Below are 17,202 nucleotides of genomic sequence, written 5' to 3' on the forward strand. Positions count from 1 at the left end.
CACTTACAAGATGGGCAACACTAAAATGATTTTGAATGATGATGAATAACGGACAAATTTTAGTCAGGAATAACGAATGAAAATTTTAGGTTTATTCGTACCTAGCTATTGCGTAGGTTAATCTTGTAATATAAGATAGAGACACGATTTGGTATTTTTGACTCCCGCTAATCACAATCGAGAACAAAACTCGCGCCCCTCTGACTAGTGGCTCCAATAAAAAGGCAGCGGGATTTTGGTGACTTTCCTCTCACACGGCGAAAATCCAAGGCACTGAGGTTAAAGAAATATCTAGTAGCTGATTACTAACTTCTAGGAAGTTTCTCACAAGATGTCGGGGGGTGTTTTGCGTGACAAATCGGTAGTATGCTTTCGGACGATATGACTTGCTTATTGTGGTGCACGTCTGCAAAATTCCGGCCTACATTAAACATTAAAGTATTATAATATTGCTGACATTAAGATTTACAATTTCGATTATCCTCCTCAACACTAAAAACAGAAACACCAAGACTATTTGGAAAAACTGTGTCAGTGCGTGTATCATTGCCAAGACCAGTATTTAAAATACTTGTTTTTCTTGTGACTACGAGGTACAGTTTTCATATTTAACTAAAACACTTTCGGAAGAATTTAAATATAGACATTGTCATTACTTAAAATTGGGATGGGAGCTAAAGCAAGCACTGTGGCACAATCTGCTGGAGGTAATGGACAATCCTCTACTGGAGCAAATGAAACTACCATACCAAGTTTTTCTATGCTACGCGCTCTGCCTGGAGCTGTTAGTATGTTGCAGCACCAACATCAGCAGGGTAATCAATCACAAACATCTAGAGTATCTGGAGATAGTAGACAGCGTGCTCGCTCTTTGAGTTCAGTGCCTGATCTTTCTTCTGGAGAACAAAGTAGTCTTGCTTCTTCTGTTGGAGTTGGAGTTGGTCAAGCACTTGGTCTACCCCAACTTGATTCAGATGATGCAGATGAAGATACTGGACGAGTTTATGCTACCCATAGCTTGCCTTCTCATATTTGGTCCCTTAATGGTAAGTTTATTTGTCCATTGGCAATATGTAGCGATATCAAGAAATTTACTAACACATATATGCATGTCTTGTATGTGATTTCTATACAAGGTAGGTAAAGTAACAAACTTAGTGTTAACAAAAAATATTTTTCTTTGGTTGATTTGGTTCAACATTTCAAGGTCATCTGTATTTCTTCAAGCAAACTTATATATCCTTTTTGTGTAATTTAAAAAAAATAGAAAGACAAATTTAATAACCTCTAATAATATACAATATTAATCTAATTTCAATATATTCAGGTTTTATTAACATTTAGAGATTAGACATGGTAAATACAGGATCGCATAAATAGATTGTTGTTACAAACTTTTGAATTTTATAAAATGTATCAGTATCTATTCATAAACAGACTGATAAGAATCAAAAACTGTTTTGCTATCAGTTGTCTAATGCAGATCAGTTTTGCCCAAAATCAGTTAATAGTGAGTAAAAATATATACATATAGATTCATATGTGTACAGAAATTGTAGGTTCTTCAAACATATAATTCTGTTTAGCATATTTAAAAAATAAAAATGTATCCAATATTGTTCTTGTGATTCTAGAATAGTGTACAAGGTAACTATCATGTTGAAACTGTGTGCATTCTATATGAAAAAATACAGTATGCTTTTGTTTTGTGAATGTTTCTTGATTACAATAGGAGAAAATAGTTTATATCAAAATAAACTTTATGCAATGATTACATCTGTATATGAATCTATGAATTAATATATCTCCAATAACTATAGGAAATGTTACTGTGAATATTATAAAATTAGATTATTGGAATAATATATTGTTACAAATCATTGAATTTGACTCTTTGTCACATATAAAGATATAGAAAAGAGAAATATATAAAAATATTTATGACCTTGGAATCTCCAAGGCAAATGACCTTCAGAATTTAATTCCTGTTGCTGTTCATTTCTTTAAATAGTTTAACATTGTTCTAAACAATTTTTTATATATTAATAAGCAACTAAAATATTTGGATGTCCTCAGTTAAATATACATATATATGTATATATATATATACATATATATAATATTATATTATTTTCAATATAGTGATATCATAAATTTTATCAATGATTATATAACACGTTACGTGTATGCAAGCGTGCACATATATATAATTAGATCATCATTTTCAATACTTTATCATCAAACACAAATAGTAATATCAGAATTAAATTTTTAAATGCTTATCGCTAATTTCTAATAATATATTATATTGGTATTTTCGTAATAATCACCGTGCGTCGGCAACTTAATCGCATTCATGGATTATCTTAGAGTATAAAAATATTTTTTAAATTATGTTTATATTAATCGAAGAAAGAAACAAAAACAAGGTTATGTTGCGATCTTAACGTTTTATACAACGGTTTTAAATTAATTGCAAACAAAGTAGGGGACATTCGTTTGGCGTGTGTTGTCGAAGTAGTCGCCCTGGTAACCGCATGTAAATCAATTGTGATTTAACGTAGTTGCGTAAATTTTAAATTACGACCATAAAAAAAGCTTAATTTAGAGAAGTGAGGGTTTTACGATGTTAAAAATCATTATCTGGAATGGATAAGTTAAAGTTATGTCGAATCTATTATGGGAATTATAATAAGTTCGTGTTTGAATGAGTCCGAGACTGAGGTTGTTCAAGTGAATCAAGTTAGAAGAATTTTTTATGGTACAGTTTCTGTTAACCTATTGACATTTATCTTTATGTCTAAGAGTTTGTAACTATTCATAGATAATTCACTTACTTTACTTTTAAGGTCTGAAGTGTCCTGTTTGCTCCAAATTTATTCTACCGGATGATATAGAATGTCACCTGGTCATGTGCCTGACCAAACCACGTCTTAGTTACAATGGTAAGTTTATATTTTGCGCTATTGTTCGATTAAAATGATATTGTTATACTTGAAAATGACATTAAAATATCGTGCATTTTTATAAAATTCTAAATGCTTATTAATTTGTTTTCAGCAAGTATAAAAATGAATTGTAAGATGTAGTCATTTTAATTAATTTATTGTGAATGTATCCTTACTTTTTGGAGCTTACCTTTTGGAGTCTGGGACCCAGAAATTACATTCAATTTATCATGTTTAATATTTTACTTAGTCATTAACACGTTCATGATGGGCTGAGCCACTGGTGGTACATTGTACATAGTACAAATTTAGGCCTGTCGCGAACGTGTTAAGCTATTTGGAACAACATGTATGATGTTAATATTGCTCAAACATTTCATACTGATTTAAATAACTTTGTCCAAATTACTGTACAAATAAAAGTTTCCAAGTATTCTGTGTGCCACATGTCTGTACTGAGTACTTAAATAAAAAAAAAAAAAAATCGTGATAAAAATAATTACCAAATGTACTGGTAATAAAGTGCAACTGTATTTGTATAAATTGCTAAAAACAATTAAGGTCATTCATTTTAATAACAAAAACTATAAGAATAACAATTAAAGTGATTATTGCGTGTAGTTATTAACGTATTATTTTTCATGTTTTATTATAGAAGATGTATTATCTGACGAGAAAGGCGAATGTGTTATCTGTCTTGAAGATTTACAACCTGGTGATGTTATAGCCCGTTTACCTTGCCTTTGTATATATCATAAAAAGTAAGTTTACATTAAAATCTGTAAATTTGTTAATTATGGCAAATGATGAATTGCAAATTCTTTCTTTCACACGACGATATTAGTATGTAATACGCAAGTATGATTGGATACTCGTAAACTCCCGATTTGTATCTCATACGCGCGTCACATAAGTATCGTCGTGTAAAAGTAAAGTCTTTTAAATAGTAAAATGTGATAAATGTGTTTCAGTTGCATTGATAAATGGTTCCAAGTGAACCGCAGTTGCCCTGAACATCCTGGGGATTGATTTATGTCGACTAAACATGGAGGAGCACAATACAACTTGTTGCTGGCCCAGAGACTCTCACCTTGATGGGAATAAAATGGGAGGAAACGGCAAATATTTGAAAAAAGCTAGTCAAGATGGCTACTAGTCCACTGTGGTGGTTGGTGCGCGCGGTTGTTCCGACTGAATGATACATACTCAATTTGAATATGAGAACAGACATTTAATTAAATCCTTGATTATATTACTTATAAGCAGGGGACTTAAAAAAAATCGCCATAAGATTCAACGACACAGTGCTATTACTTATATGTATCTGTAATTAATCTATTAGTACTCTATAGCTTATTATCAATTGTACCATATTTATAAATTTTACTTAGTTCTACATCTTGAAGTCGAATTAGAGTTAAGCGACATGATGTGTATTGTTATTGGTTATTATACCTTCTTTGGAAAAGGGGGTAAAATGAATCGTAGTTGCAGGGCCTGTATAATAATTAGGCAACTTCTATTTTAAATAAGTTAATTATACTTTAATGATTTAATTATAAATCCAATGTTTCATTTTTGTTGTCTGTTGGGGAATGAATACCAGAAAGGATATTTTTGATACTTTCATAAAAGGAAGAATTGGATATATAAAAGTTTTAAGAAACGGACTTTTACTAGTAATGATGTTGAATCTGTAACAACAATAAAGTATAGATTTAATTTCTTTATTAGAATTTAAACTTTGTGATAAATTTCTTTTACTTTTTTAGAAAATCAACGTTCTCCAATTATGGAATGTAATTTACTATTAATTAAAGTTAGTTATTTTATAATTAATATCTTTTTTATATGGTAAGCATTAACATAACTCGTAGTAGTTTTTGTAACAGAAATAAACATGGTCTGTCAATTTTCCAGTAATGTACGTATTGTATATATCTGGATTAGACTTGTATTACAGAAGGTGAAAAGTCTAATAAAGTGAAAATTTCAAACCAAACTAACTACAAAAATGAATCAAGCATTCGATATATTAGATATAATGATACGAAATACACATATAAATTCTGTATTAAGAAAAATATAAAATTTACTACTGTTTTTAAAATTATGAATAGTGAGTGGTATTGTTATATTTTTGTTTCCAAATAATTTGATTTGTCGACATAATATTCCTAAATAGTAAATTTCTAAAAGTTTCCTTCTTTAAGATTAACAAACATTTTATCATTAGTAATAAACCTAAATTATACGTGTGCGGTAACAATGTTTATACTGACGAATCACAATATATTTCTATTGAATTATACTTCAATTGGTATACAAAAAAATTGTTCGTTTTGTGAAATACTAAATCGGTTAAGCTGATCTTTTTATAAATCATTATATTCATTTTATGTATTTGTTTATAGAATGAATTGAAATATTATAATTCGCATATTGTAAAATTATGTAGGAAAATATGTAGTTTGTATATATGTTTTAAAACTAAATGAGTTTAGACTTTTATAAGATACCCTTTTCATCTTATAATAAATCCCAAATACAGGAATATATTACAGATAAAATTTATATTTTATATGTATTATAATAATTGTTTCGTTGTTCGGTTCAAAGTTCATGGATCTTATTCAGATTCAATTTACTTTACGAATATTCCCTATAATGTTTCTATGAGTTTTATATATTTAAATTTTGTAATTGAGATGCGTGTAAAATTTGGGAAAATAATGATGATTTTTTAAATATTTGCATTTAAATACAAATAATTTCCAATAGTAACTGCAAAAATAATTTAATTACAAAATTATGAATGCAATGCAATCAACATTCGCACTGACAATGTTATCAAGTAATCAAATCAGCAATAAATTAAAATAAGACTTATTACGGATAGAATATTTAATTCTACTTTTTATCGACTGTTTTGATAACATCGGAAGAAAATGTTACATGCTTAATTAAATATTGTCGACTCGTGTACCATTTTTACTTGTATATTATTTTATGAGTTTTGACGACAGTGATAAGAATTTGAAACATAACATAGAAATAAAAATCTTATAACATTTTGCTGAGATACTTTGTTTAATTCTTTAGTATAAACCCTTTCGCTTCCTTGTTATTTCATAAATTTAACCGTTCCTTTAGTAAGATCTAATACTATCGCTGGTCTTTTAGTTTTAACGAGTTTAAATTTAAACTTAAGTTATGAATGTATACGTATATTCGGCCAAGCAATTGTCGAATATGCAGCTTCTTTTCTTCGTTCCTACCTCTGATCACCATTGCCTTCCGTCAGGTTTATTGGCTTCCGGCGGGATGCTGCAAGAAATGGGAACCCAGAGATGCCAGATTCAGCACCCGATGCCCAAGTCACACATACCAGATCACACGTACGTGAGCTCGTAAAGTTTCGGAAAGTCGACAAAGGCAAACTGACACATGCCCGAAGTAATTTCGGACCGCCTCGTCGGAGTCGAGAGAGAAAGGCTCACATTTCCCTTCTCGCTCTTAACAACTGAAATCCGACCTCCCGTCTACGGCATACGATTTGGAATCTCGAGCCGAGATTCTCGACTGCACAGGCATTTTTACTTGCCTTTCCTAGAGTTCATTACTGAACTCTGCAAATTACTCCTGGTTTCTATTTGCCTCTGATGACCACTGATGACCAGTGCTGACAAAAGTACAGAACTCCCGACAACTTTTTACACCATACAGCGACTGTTACCGACTGCTCCTGATTACTGCTTGCCTCTGCTGACCATCGCTTATATTTCCGACAACCTATAACGATTACTACTGACTTCTGTTAACCTCTGTTGGTCTTTGCTGATCTCTGTCAGCGTGTGCTCGTCTCTGTTGAACTTTCCTGGCCTCTACCGAACGTTACTGACCACTGCAGGTATTTCTGATAATGTATAACGATTAATACTTACTACTGCATGCCCCTACAAGTCTCTGCTTGCCTTTGCAGGTTTCTGCTTGCCTCTGCATGCCTTTGCTGGCCTCTGCTGAACACTGCTGACCACGCCTGATGCTTCTGACATCGTATAACAATTACTACATGCTACTGTTCGCCCCTGCTGATCACTGCTTGCCACTGCATGCCTCTGCTCGTCTCTGCTGACCGCCACTGACCACTCCTGTTACTTCTGACGACATATAACGCTTACTACTTGCTACTATTCGCCCCTGGTGATCTCTGCTTGCCACTGCTGGCCTCTGCTGACCGTCACTTATATTTCCGACAACCTATAACGATTACTACTGACTTCTGTTAACCTCTGTTGGTCTTTGCTAATCTCTGTCAGCGCGTGCTCGTCTCTGTTGAACTTTCCTGGCCTCTACCGAACGTTACTGACCACTGCAGGTATTTCTGATAATGTATAACGATTAATACTTACTACTGCATGCCCCTACAAGTCTCTGCTTGCCTTTGCAGGTTTCTGCTTGCCACTGCATGTCTTTGCTGGACTCTGCTGAACACTGCTGACCACCCCTGATGCTTCTGACATCGTATAACAATTACTACATGCTACTGTTCGCCCCTGCTGATCTCTGCTTGCCACTGCATGCCTCTGCTCGTCTCTGCTGACCGCTGCTGACCACCTCCAATGCTTCTGACGACATATAACGCTTACTACTTGCTACTATTCGCCCCTGTTGATCTCTGCTTGCCACTGCTGGCCTCTGCTGACCACCGCTTATATTTCTGGCAACGTACAACGATTACGACTGGCTACTGTCAGCCTCTCCCAGCCTCTGCTGACCTCTGCTGACCACTCCTGATGCTTCTGGCAACATATAACGATTACAACTTGCTACTGCTTGCCCCTGCTGGTCTCTGCATGCCTCTGCATCCCTCTGCTGATCTCTGCTGGCCCCTGCTGACCACGCTGACCTTTGTTAACAACTCCTGACATGATGTATATGTATTAAAGCTTTGTATAATGTAAATCTATGGCAATAAATAATATAATTGCAAAGAATTCTATGTGTTCTCGTCACTTTTACCTTTCTTTTCATCTCCCCATTATTCCCTTAGTTATAAGAAACCGTTTCTCTATTTAAAACTGGAATTCCAAAGTGCCCGGAGCGTTTTCTGAAATGCCGGTGACCTTGACCCACTTTCGAAACTGGGTCAAGGCCAAATCCGGATTCCCAAAGCGCTCGGAATTTTTCTAAGATTCGATGGCCTTGACCTACTTTCGAAATTGGGTCAAGGCCATCCGGATTTCCAAGTTGGCCCGAAGATTTCTAAAATTTCGAATGGCCTTGACCCACTTTCGAAATTGGGTCAAGGCCATTCGGATTCTCGAAGCGGCCGGAAGATTTCTGAAATTTCGAATGGCCTTGACCCAATTTCGAAAGTGGGTCAAGGCCATTCGGATTCTCGAAGCGGCCGGAAGATTTCTGAAATTTCGAATGGCCTTGACCCACTTTCGAAATTGGGTCAAGGCCATCCGGATTTTCGAAGCGGCCGGAATTTTTCTAAGATTCGAATGGCCTTGACCCACTTTCGAAATTGGGTCAAGGCCATCCGGATTTCCAAAGCGGCCGGAACATTTCTAAAATGCTGGTGAACTTGCGAAGAAGGTGGTACGCATCTTATAGGTAAGAGAATGATTTGGAGAGGAAAAGGACGGTAAAAAATGATGAGAACACATAGAATACTTTAAAATTATATCATTTATTGTCATAGATTTGCATTATACAACACTTTAATACATATAAACATATTATATTATATTACATCATGTCACAAGTTGTCAGCAACGGTCAGCAGTGGTCAGCGATGGTCAGCTGACGTCGGGAGATATTGGCAGAGGCCAGCTTAGGTCGGGAGATGCTGGCAGAGGTCAGCAGAGGCTGGCAGTAGGCAGTAGTAATCGTTGTACGTTGCCAGAAATATAAGCGGTGGTCAGCAGCGGTCAGCAGAGGCCAACGGAGGCCAGCAGAGGCATGCAGAGGCAAGTAGAGTCCAGCAGGGGCAAGCAGTAACAAGTAGGAATCGTTATACGTTGTCAGAAATATAAGCGACGGTCAGCAGTGGTCAGTAGAGGCCAGCAGAGGCATGCAGAGGCAAGCAGAGTCCAGCGGAGGCAGGCAGAAGTCAGTAGTAATCGTCATACGTTGTCAGAAATATAAGCGGTGGTCAGCAGGGGCCAGCAGAGGCTGGGAGGGGCTAACAGTAGCCAGTCATAATCGTTATACGTTGTCAGAAGAATAATTATATTAATCATTTATATTTTATCTACAAATATTTTCGGCGAGTGCTGCGTAATTTGAGAGGACACACCTTTCTGATAAACCCAATAAATAAAATCAAATATATTGTGTTTAATGACATTATGAGTGTTTAATACATTGCAAACATCGACACAGTCTTTCCTGAATTACAATCGTAAAATAGCGTACCTCCATTTAAATAAAACATGGATTATCAAAACTTTACTGTATATCATGAAACATTTACTGTAAAACTTACGCGAGAAATTATTTTCTAAAGACACGATATTGTGTAAGTCTATGCACAGCTTTTAACTTAAGTATGAAGTGCACCTTAAAACCATTTCCGCTTATTGTGACGTTTAGTTGTCAACTCAGTCTCATCTATATCTTTATCGATATCTTTTTTAAACATTTTACTTGACTTTTTCTCCTTGGTTTTTTTCTTTGCTTTGCTCTTCTTCATTTTCGAACAACAGGGATCATCCGTTTCGTTGTTTGACGTCTCGTTTTTTTTCTTGGCTATTACAAAGCGAATAATTAATTTTCGTTCATATTGGATCAAATTCATTTATTAAAAATCCATTTACCAGCAAACAGATCCATGTGTTTATGTATACTTTTATCTTCCTCTATTTCTCTGCGACGATCCATTTCCAAGCATTCGACAATTTCATTCCGTCTTTCGACAATTTCTACAAGTCTGTTAATTAAAATAAGTATAATATTTATAATGTCGCCACCGAATATATTAATCAAATCTAGGGACTTGATGACCAGTGAAGCTATACCGAAATAAACACCGATTTTCATTGGTTTATATTTCATATCTCCTTTATTATCACTCTAGTATAGGATAAACTATACGTGGAAATCGTTAAAACGTAGTACTGAATTGGAAGGATATTATTCATTACGAACTCTTTAACAATAAAGAGATATTTAATTCGGATAAGTATTGCACCCAGTTAGATCAGTTGAATAAACAAATTAAGTTTTCACAAGTGGAAGAGCATTACGCTCCCATCCGTCGTCCACAGAAGTTAATTCCGCGCTTTGTTTCCCTATACATGTACACATATTCTAACAAAATACTTGTACGTACCTTTGTATTAATAGTTCCTCTTTTTGTTTGTCGTAGTCCGTCTTTGTAGACTCGTGATGCGACATTAAACATCGAATTTGGTATTCCACTTCAACATGTTCTTCCTCTAATCTCTGTTGCCTTCGAAGTAACATTAATTCAGCTTGCCGCCTGAACAATTCGTTTTTTTCGTTTACCAGGGCAAACAATTCTAAAACCAATTCTTCTATATCGGTCCCAGGAAATACATCTGAAATATTTACAAAAATTACGCGTTAGACAGCATTCTTTCCAGAGATTAGGTATACAGAAGGCAGCGCAATACAGGGGTTTCCAATCATAGTAATACAATTTTGAATTTAAATAAAGTGAAAGCTACAAAAGATAATTTGGTGCTCGTTGTAACTCACATGTGGCGTTCAAAGCTGTGGGATGAGATATTGCACCCAAACGAGACTCTGGCTAATATAGGTTAGGTCACTAAATGTATCTTACATGTGGGAGTAAGATTGGGACTATATAGGCGCTTTGCGACTTAAAACTGACTTTTGTGATTCTCTAAATTGTGACTTGGAGTCGACTAGTATCAGTGATATGAGAAACTTTGAGAGGGCTTTGATCACACACTTGACAGTCTTCGGACCTTAGAGGTTATAGGTAATTCGCCTCGGTGCTTTCAGCGTTGCTACGCAACGCTATACTCAATGTATCTCATATTTATATATATATTATGTAAATTCTTGATAATTACCGTCAGTACCGAGTCCAGATTCGCATTTGTTTCTAATTAGTTGTTCCAATCGCACACCTTGTTTTTCCAGGCCCTGTTGTTGTAATTCAATTTCATCCAATTCCAATTTAACGTCCTCCAGGGACAATATCTTTACCTGAAACATACAACACAGACGCATTATGTAAATGAACTCTCGTTCTTAATAAAAAAGTAATTTATAAATTGTATATTATTTTAAAGTATGCATAATAATTATTTCAATCCGTTTTAAAAACCTCTGAGATCTTCGATACGATATGTTAAATATGTAAAATATATTCTTAAAAAACTTACTTTTCTTTTATGCGGCATTGGGCAAGGTGGAGCCGGACCTTTTTTTCTTTTCCATTTTCCTTGTGTACTTTTGTCCATGTATGATTTATAATCGAAATTGTCACCGCATGGAATGTGCATTAAGCTTTGTTTGCTTCTATTTGCTTCGTCCTTATTAGTTTTTTTATCTTCCGACGCATTTTGATTTTTGTTCGTATTATGCGATTCGATTATCGGAGATTCCTCGAAATTCAATGTTGTGCTAATGGATGTATTGTACGGGCTACTGCTTTGCATCGGTGGAGGTGGTGCAGGTTTTGTTTTGCGCATCTTGGGCGTTGTGCGTGGAAATGAATCCTAATATTAAAGATATTTAATACTATAAACCAACCATCAAATACGGATGAGTATGAAATAAAAAGTATTTGGTAAATTACTTGATCCGTAGAATTATTGTGCAGTTGGATGGCTACAGGGGTACGTTGATTAGAAATAGATAGTTCCTTCATGTTCGGTGGCAATGGCGCCGGTTTCTTCTTTCGAGAGATGGTTCCAACAGGCACTCCTGATTCTAAACTCGTTAAAGAACCGTTTGACGTCGACAAGCTACTTCGACTGAGACCCAATTTTCGTTCGTTCGTTCCCGTTTCTTGAATATGTCTGAAAATATAAAAATGTTTGATTGCATTTCACACGGAATAGTACATGCAAGTTCGTTGGGTTACGATAACAGTACAAAACATTGTCAGAACGATGGGATATTTTGATGCACGTACCTAATGGTGCGCGGTTTGGGAACAGGCATATTCTTAAATCTTTCTTCTTGACATTCCAAGTCGCTATTGTGATCATCCTCGTCGCTCGAAAAAGAATTCAAATTAATTTTTGGCGCGATCAGGCGTCGTCTTGTTTGTATTTCCATAAGAAGCTGCTGTTTATTCTTGTTGCTGTTGAAGTTGCTCCTCGCGGCTGGTTTTGGCGGCGTGACATTTTGCATTTTATCTTCCTCCAGGTCCGAGACCTCTTCAGTATCGAAAGGATTTGTTAGATCTCTAGTACCTTTAGAACTGCTGACGCTCGTTTGACTTTTACTAACGTCTTCTTCTTCTTCGTCGCTTTTGAAGGGATTCAAATCTTCCGGATAATCTTTGTTTTGGATTTGGTTGGTCTCTTCCGCGGCGGCAACAAATGTTCCATTTTCGTTATTTTCTTTACTGGTATGAATCGTCACTGGGCGTTGAGCCGTTTCTTTAAGAGGCGATGACGGTATTTTGGATTCGTCCACAGTGTTTGCATCTTCTGCAACTTTCTCCACGTCGAGGTCGCTGGTACTGCTCGACAAGAAATTTTCTTGATCATCAGTCGTTTCGTTAGTTATTGAATTCGATTTACCGCAACTTATCTGATTCCATTTCGATAAACCATCAGCAACGTTATTGATCGTGTCACTTTCTGAAGTTATAACGTCAGTTTTTTGCAAGTCGTTTGAATCTTTATGGCCGTTGTTTATTATTTTTGTATCCTGCTCATTCTGAATTTTAGGTCCCGATACTTCGACACTTCGATGTTCATTCTTTCTTCTTTCAGCGTGGTCTACCCTATCGTGAGATTCAAACAGCTTCAGCCTTCTTTGAACCAGAGAAAGACGGCTATCGTCGTCCTCGCGTTCATCGGAATGACCTAACAGCTCTTTGGTATTGTTCACTCTAGCGACTAAATTGACAGATTCGTTCTTAACTATGGCTCGGACTGGAGTGGAGGTCGATACGTGTCTCTCCTTTGTAACGTTACTATTTACATTGTCATATACATGGTTCTTCATTCTCACGAAATCTCTACTAGGTTCTTCGATCGTGTCTTCTCCACGCTGAGATTCAGATTTCAAATACGCGCTAGAAGAATTATACTCGTCCTCTCTTTTGTTCAGCTCGTCGTATTCGTCGTTTACAGGGTGTGTCGAGTCTATACTATCTGTTGCATTGGTTTCAGAACGTATGGGATCTTTCTCGAAAGCAGTCGAATCGCTCTCCATTAAAGAGCTTGTAGCAACAGGTGTTTCTTTATCTTTTCCCGAGAGCAGATGGTTCGATATAAAATTCAGTCTTAATCTAGATGTTTGTGCAACCAGGTCAGGAATAGTAGAATCAAGTTCCAGGCTTTTTATAGAATTAAAACTAAGTACTCTATTTACGTCCTCTTCGTCGTCGAAAGATTCTTGATAGCTCGAATCAGTCGCGATGTCATTGTTCTCGCACTCTGTACTAAACTTCATGGCCTCGTTGTGTTTTTGTACCGCGGACGATGATGCATCCTCGTCGGGGCATGTTTCGCAGCAAAATTGGCCTTCCTCGGTTTCATAATAATTGCCAAGGGTCAACTGATTGTTGCAGCGAGCACAGCGAAAACAAGTACGATGATAAGTGACATGGGAGACTACCAATTTCTCCGCCAAGAAGACCGGAAGTCCGCACGCGATGCATGGATCCCGTCGTATACCCAGACGCGATGCCACCTGTATCATTTCAAGCAATTTTAGATATTTCTCTTTACAGTTATCCAGTTTTCGTTAAAAGTAAACATTCGTAATATATCTAATTCAAAGACGCAACTACATTATTTAAGTAATGTAAAAACAAATGTTTGCTATGCAAATGTATGTACGCAACATCGTTAACTTCAATTAACATTCGTATAGTCGATTTTAAAATATCACCATTTCTGAAAACTTATTTTTAAAGAGTACTTAACGACCACATATTCTCACTTTTCTCAAATTGTTCAATTTATTCCTGTTAAAAATTAATTAAAACAAAATTTAGTAAGATCAACAATTGTCAAAATTTTGAACAGTTCTCTAAAATACGTTTAAATATCGCTAACATATCCAAGTTTTTACAAAATCCGAAATGTTACTTCGAAAAGTGTCTGATTTCGCGTGGAATGATCCATGCATTAAACGTGAACAAGTATGGGATATAGAGCTATTTATTACGTGGTACAAGAAGAATTTTATTGTGTGAAACGTATCTTGTCGAAAGTATGTGTGGATGTACGAGATAAGCTAGATCAGAGACAACAAGTGTAACTAGTAACGCTTAGAACGACTCGCGTTGCCCGCGCGGGCAACTGGGGGCACGCTCTGACGGGCAAGGGCAAGTTTTCGCGGTGGGGGTACACTATGAATGCAGAGCGAGTATAAGTGCAGACCGCGAGCCTCACCACATATTGTACTTTTGCAGTTGATCCCCTCCTTTCATTTCTTGCTGTGATGTCACTTGCTCGAAACTTTGCCCACGGGCAACGGCGGGCGCCCCTGCGGCCACGAGAAGCCCAGTTGGCCAGGTCTGACTTACAAGAACGCTATAAGTATCGTGTTGAGCTGAAACGTTCGCCCCTGAAAGACATGCGGGTTCTACTCGTCAGGACGGTGACACGATCTTCCAATGTCAGATGGCAGATAGGCCGATATTCACTCATTGTACTCCCGCTGTACATACTGTTTCTTTCCCCCGTCAGACAATATGTATATTTCTCCCCACCCTGTATCTTTTCTTAAACAATTACTTCCACAGGTATTTGCAGTTATTTGCAAACTGTATTGGAAATGAAATAGAAATAGTCAAGATTTTGAGAAAAGAAAGAGGAAGAAAAAAAATGTGTGCACAGGCATTAGGTCAGAAAGGAATAGCAAAATGGAAGGTACCAGAAGGAAGAAAGATCGGAAATTTTAAATACTTACCAAGGAACGTAAAGATAATTAACAAGATGAAGATGGGGACGTGCAGAAATGGGTAACAACCTGTTACTGACAGGTAATGGAAGGATTAGAATAAGAATATAGCGAAGAGAACAATACTCTGGAGTATTTAGTATGGAAATGAAGAAGATGGAAAGAAAAGGAACGAGAGGAAAGTTAGAGAAGCAGGAAAACATGGACAACATGGAAATTGGAAATATATATTGACAAGAGGATGTCATCTATTTTAATGAAACTTTGAATACTGGTAGATTTGACCCAAAGTCAAATAGTGTGTGAGAAACTGGGTACTGTGCAGGGTGTGTCTACTCAAACTGTAGTCACCAATGGATGCAACCAGTACAGACCATTTTTTTTCTTTTTATAAAACATGTCTTTAAAGATTTTTTAGTTTTATAAAGTTCATACGACTCTTGAAAAATTCACGTCGTATGCAACAGCTGTGCGAGGTGATGCGTTAGTATTTAAGATTCATGTTAAGAAGGTCATGCGTTCGAATACCTGTTGTGTCCTTAAATGGCGTTCGTGGCCATAAAATGTACGCGTCTCGTAAGGGCGCCCGCTCTCCGTTCTAATTTGTTCTAGATTTTTCGATGAACAGTAAAGTTAGAACAAAAGAGTCATGTGCAAAAGAAAGGCATGCAGTTTTCTCGATTCCAATTATAATCGTATGAAACGTAATAATATCGTATTCGTAATTCTGGGCTTTCTTTTCTGACATTGGCCCTTTTCGAATGTCTAGATCGTATCGCTCTTCTCATGGAAAGCTACATGCAAAACTTAGCTCCCGCCCGAGATACAAGAGATTGATTTCTAAGATAAAATATTATCCTACGGGACTTGCTGTATTTTACACTTCAAATAAGAACACACACGGAAGAAGTATATTACACACAAAGAAGAACACACACGTACGTAAGTGAAGTTGTATTTACCGCAGGAATATCCTTAATAGTTGGTTTTGTTACTGCGTTTACGGAATCTGGAAATTGCGTTCCAAAAATTTCTATAGAATATTGCAGAATTGCTAGAATTTTCGAACGAGACTGTGAGACGACTTTTAAAGTATATTAAAATTGGAAAAAAGCTATTCGGTCGTTATACAGTTACGGACAAAAGTTAAGAAACAAGTGCATAGTTTTAGTTATCGTGTCATTTTGTTAAGACAGTGTACACATTTATTAATTTCTAATAAATTATTTACATTATTGCATGCATGAGATCGTGAGAATTATACCAGAACGGTTTATGAATGCTTGGTAGGATTTACATCAGGAGACTAGGGGCTGTCCATTTTAAAACGTTTATTTTCTCATTGTATCGAAACTCCTGTGTCAACTTGGCCCGAATGCTTTGGTCATTATCATACTGGAATAATCATTTCAATCCATAGTTTATATCTAAGTTTCGCATTTGGTTCCAGGTAACGAATGTCTACCGAGATGTTGAAATATTTTCGTGCATTTATTGTAGGTATGAAACAAAAGAGAGTTGCAATAATTACAATGCATTTTCTACGATAATGTAACATGCACTTGTCATTTGGCGGAAACGTATATTCCTTGACATTTTCATTTGGAGTCAACTGCTTATGATAACTCTTGTTAAATCTAAAATTTCTTAACTTTTGTCCGTAAGTGTACGGTAGCTCGTTCAACTCTCCAGACCAATGGTCCCCAAGCTTGGTCGATCTACTTCCTGCTTGGTTTCATAAGTTGTCCTCCAGTGCCCCCCAATCTATAAAAATAAAATTACGAACCATTGCAAAGACAATACGGTAAAACAATGTATCTGTATATGCGCATCGCACCGGTTTCCTATTTCACAAGAAATATTAATAAATTTTATCCTAGCCTCCGGAGTCAGGAGACAATAATCGTTATTCAGAATTACTGCACAGACCGGGGATGGTCAATTGGCCGTTTTATGGGCATGGGAGCTCGCGTGCTGACACTAGCGCACAAACGGTGGGCTCGTGAACTTCACAGTAAGAAATATAATGGCGGTGCTCCACTGCCGTTATGGTGTAGGGAAACGGCGTCGCACACTTGACTGACGACAAATTCTATACCGTGTACCAATTTCGGTATACACCTGGTCAGAATAGAAAGTCGTGTAAAAACGAGGTGCA

At 36.4% G+C, this 17,202-nt stretch overlaps 2 protein-coding genes across 5 annotated transcripts in view; one reads left to right on the forward strand and one right to left on the reverse strand.

Moving 5' to 3' along the window:
* The first annotated feature begins 204 nt into the window (after positions 1–204).
* On the forward strand, positions 205–5,061 carry LOC143344242 (E3 ubiquitin-protein ligase znrf2). The gene is made up of 4 exons (XM_076770085.1): positions 205–1,046; positions 2,850–2,945; positions 3,604–3,709; positions 3,920–5,061. The coding sequence occupies exons 1-4, from the start codon at positions 668–670 to the stop codon at positions 3,975–3,977; spliced, it is 639 nt and encodes a 212-aa protein (XP_076626200.1). The 5' UTR covers positions 205–667; the 3' UTR covers positions 3,978–5,061.
* A 4,129-nt stretch (positions 5,062–9,190) lies between these two features.
* The window catches only part of Mical-like (MICAL-like protein), a 63,856-nt gene continuing 55,844 nt past the window's right edge, over positions 9,191–17,202 (reverse strand). For all 4 annotated transcript variants that reach the window (XM_076770577.1, XM_076770576.1, XM_076770575.1 and 1 more), the window contains 7 exons: positions 12,091–13,826; positions 11,752–11,974; positions 11,336–11,671; positions 11,021–11,156; positions 10,291–10,519; positions 9,776–9,888; positions 9,191–9,707 (listed from right to left, as the gene is read on the reverse strand). In XM_076770577.1, the coding sequence (XP_076626692.1) occupies positions 9,520–9,707; positions 9,776–9,888; positions 10,291–10,519; positions 11,021–11,156; positions 11,336–11,671; positions 11,752–11,974; positions 12,091–13,826 (2,961 nt within the window). In that variant the 3' untranslated portion in view covers positions 9,191–9,519. The remainder of the gene's footprint in view (positions 9,708–9,775; positions 9,889–10,290; positions 10,520–11,020; positions 11,157–11,335; positions 11,672–11,751; positions 11,975–12,090; positions 13,827–17,202) is intronic.

The sequence above is a fragment of the Colletes latitarsis genome, chromosome 8 (genome assembly GCF_051014445.1).
Source record: "Colletes latitarsis isolate SP2378_abdomen chromosome 8, iyColLati1, whole genome shotgun sequence".
Lineage (NCBI taxonomy): Eukaryota > Metazoa > Arthropoda > Insecta > Hymenoptera > Colletidae > Colletes > Colletes latitarsis.

What these genes read in the sequence shown, in the direction of transcription:
- LOC143344242 (XM_076770085.1), top strand. Translation starts at nt 668, where the DNA reads ATGGGAGCTAAAGCAAGCACTGTGGCACAATCTGCTGGAGGTAATGGA. An exon ending in TCATATTTGGTCCCTTAATG is followed by an intron (nt 1,047 to 2,849) that starts GTAAGTTTATTT and finishes TTTACTTTTAAG; the next exon opens with GTCTGAAGTGTCCTGTTTGC. An exon ending in ACCACGTCTTAGTTACAATG is followed by an intron (nt 2,946 to 3,603) that starts GTAAGTTTATAT and finishes GTTTTATTATAG; the next exon opens with AAGATGTATTATCTGACGAG.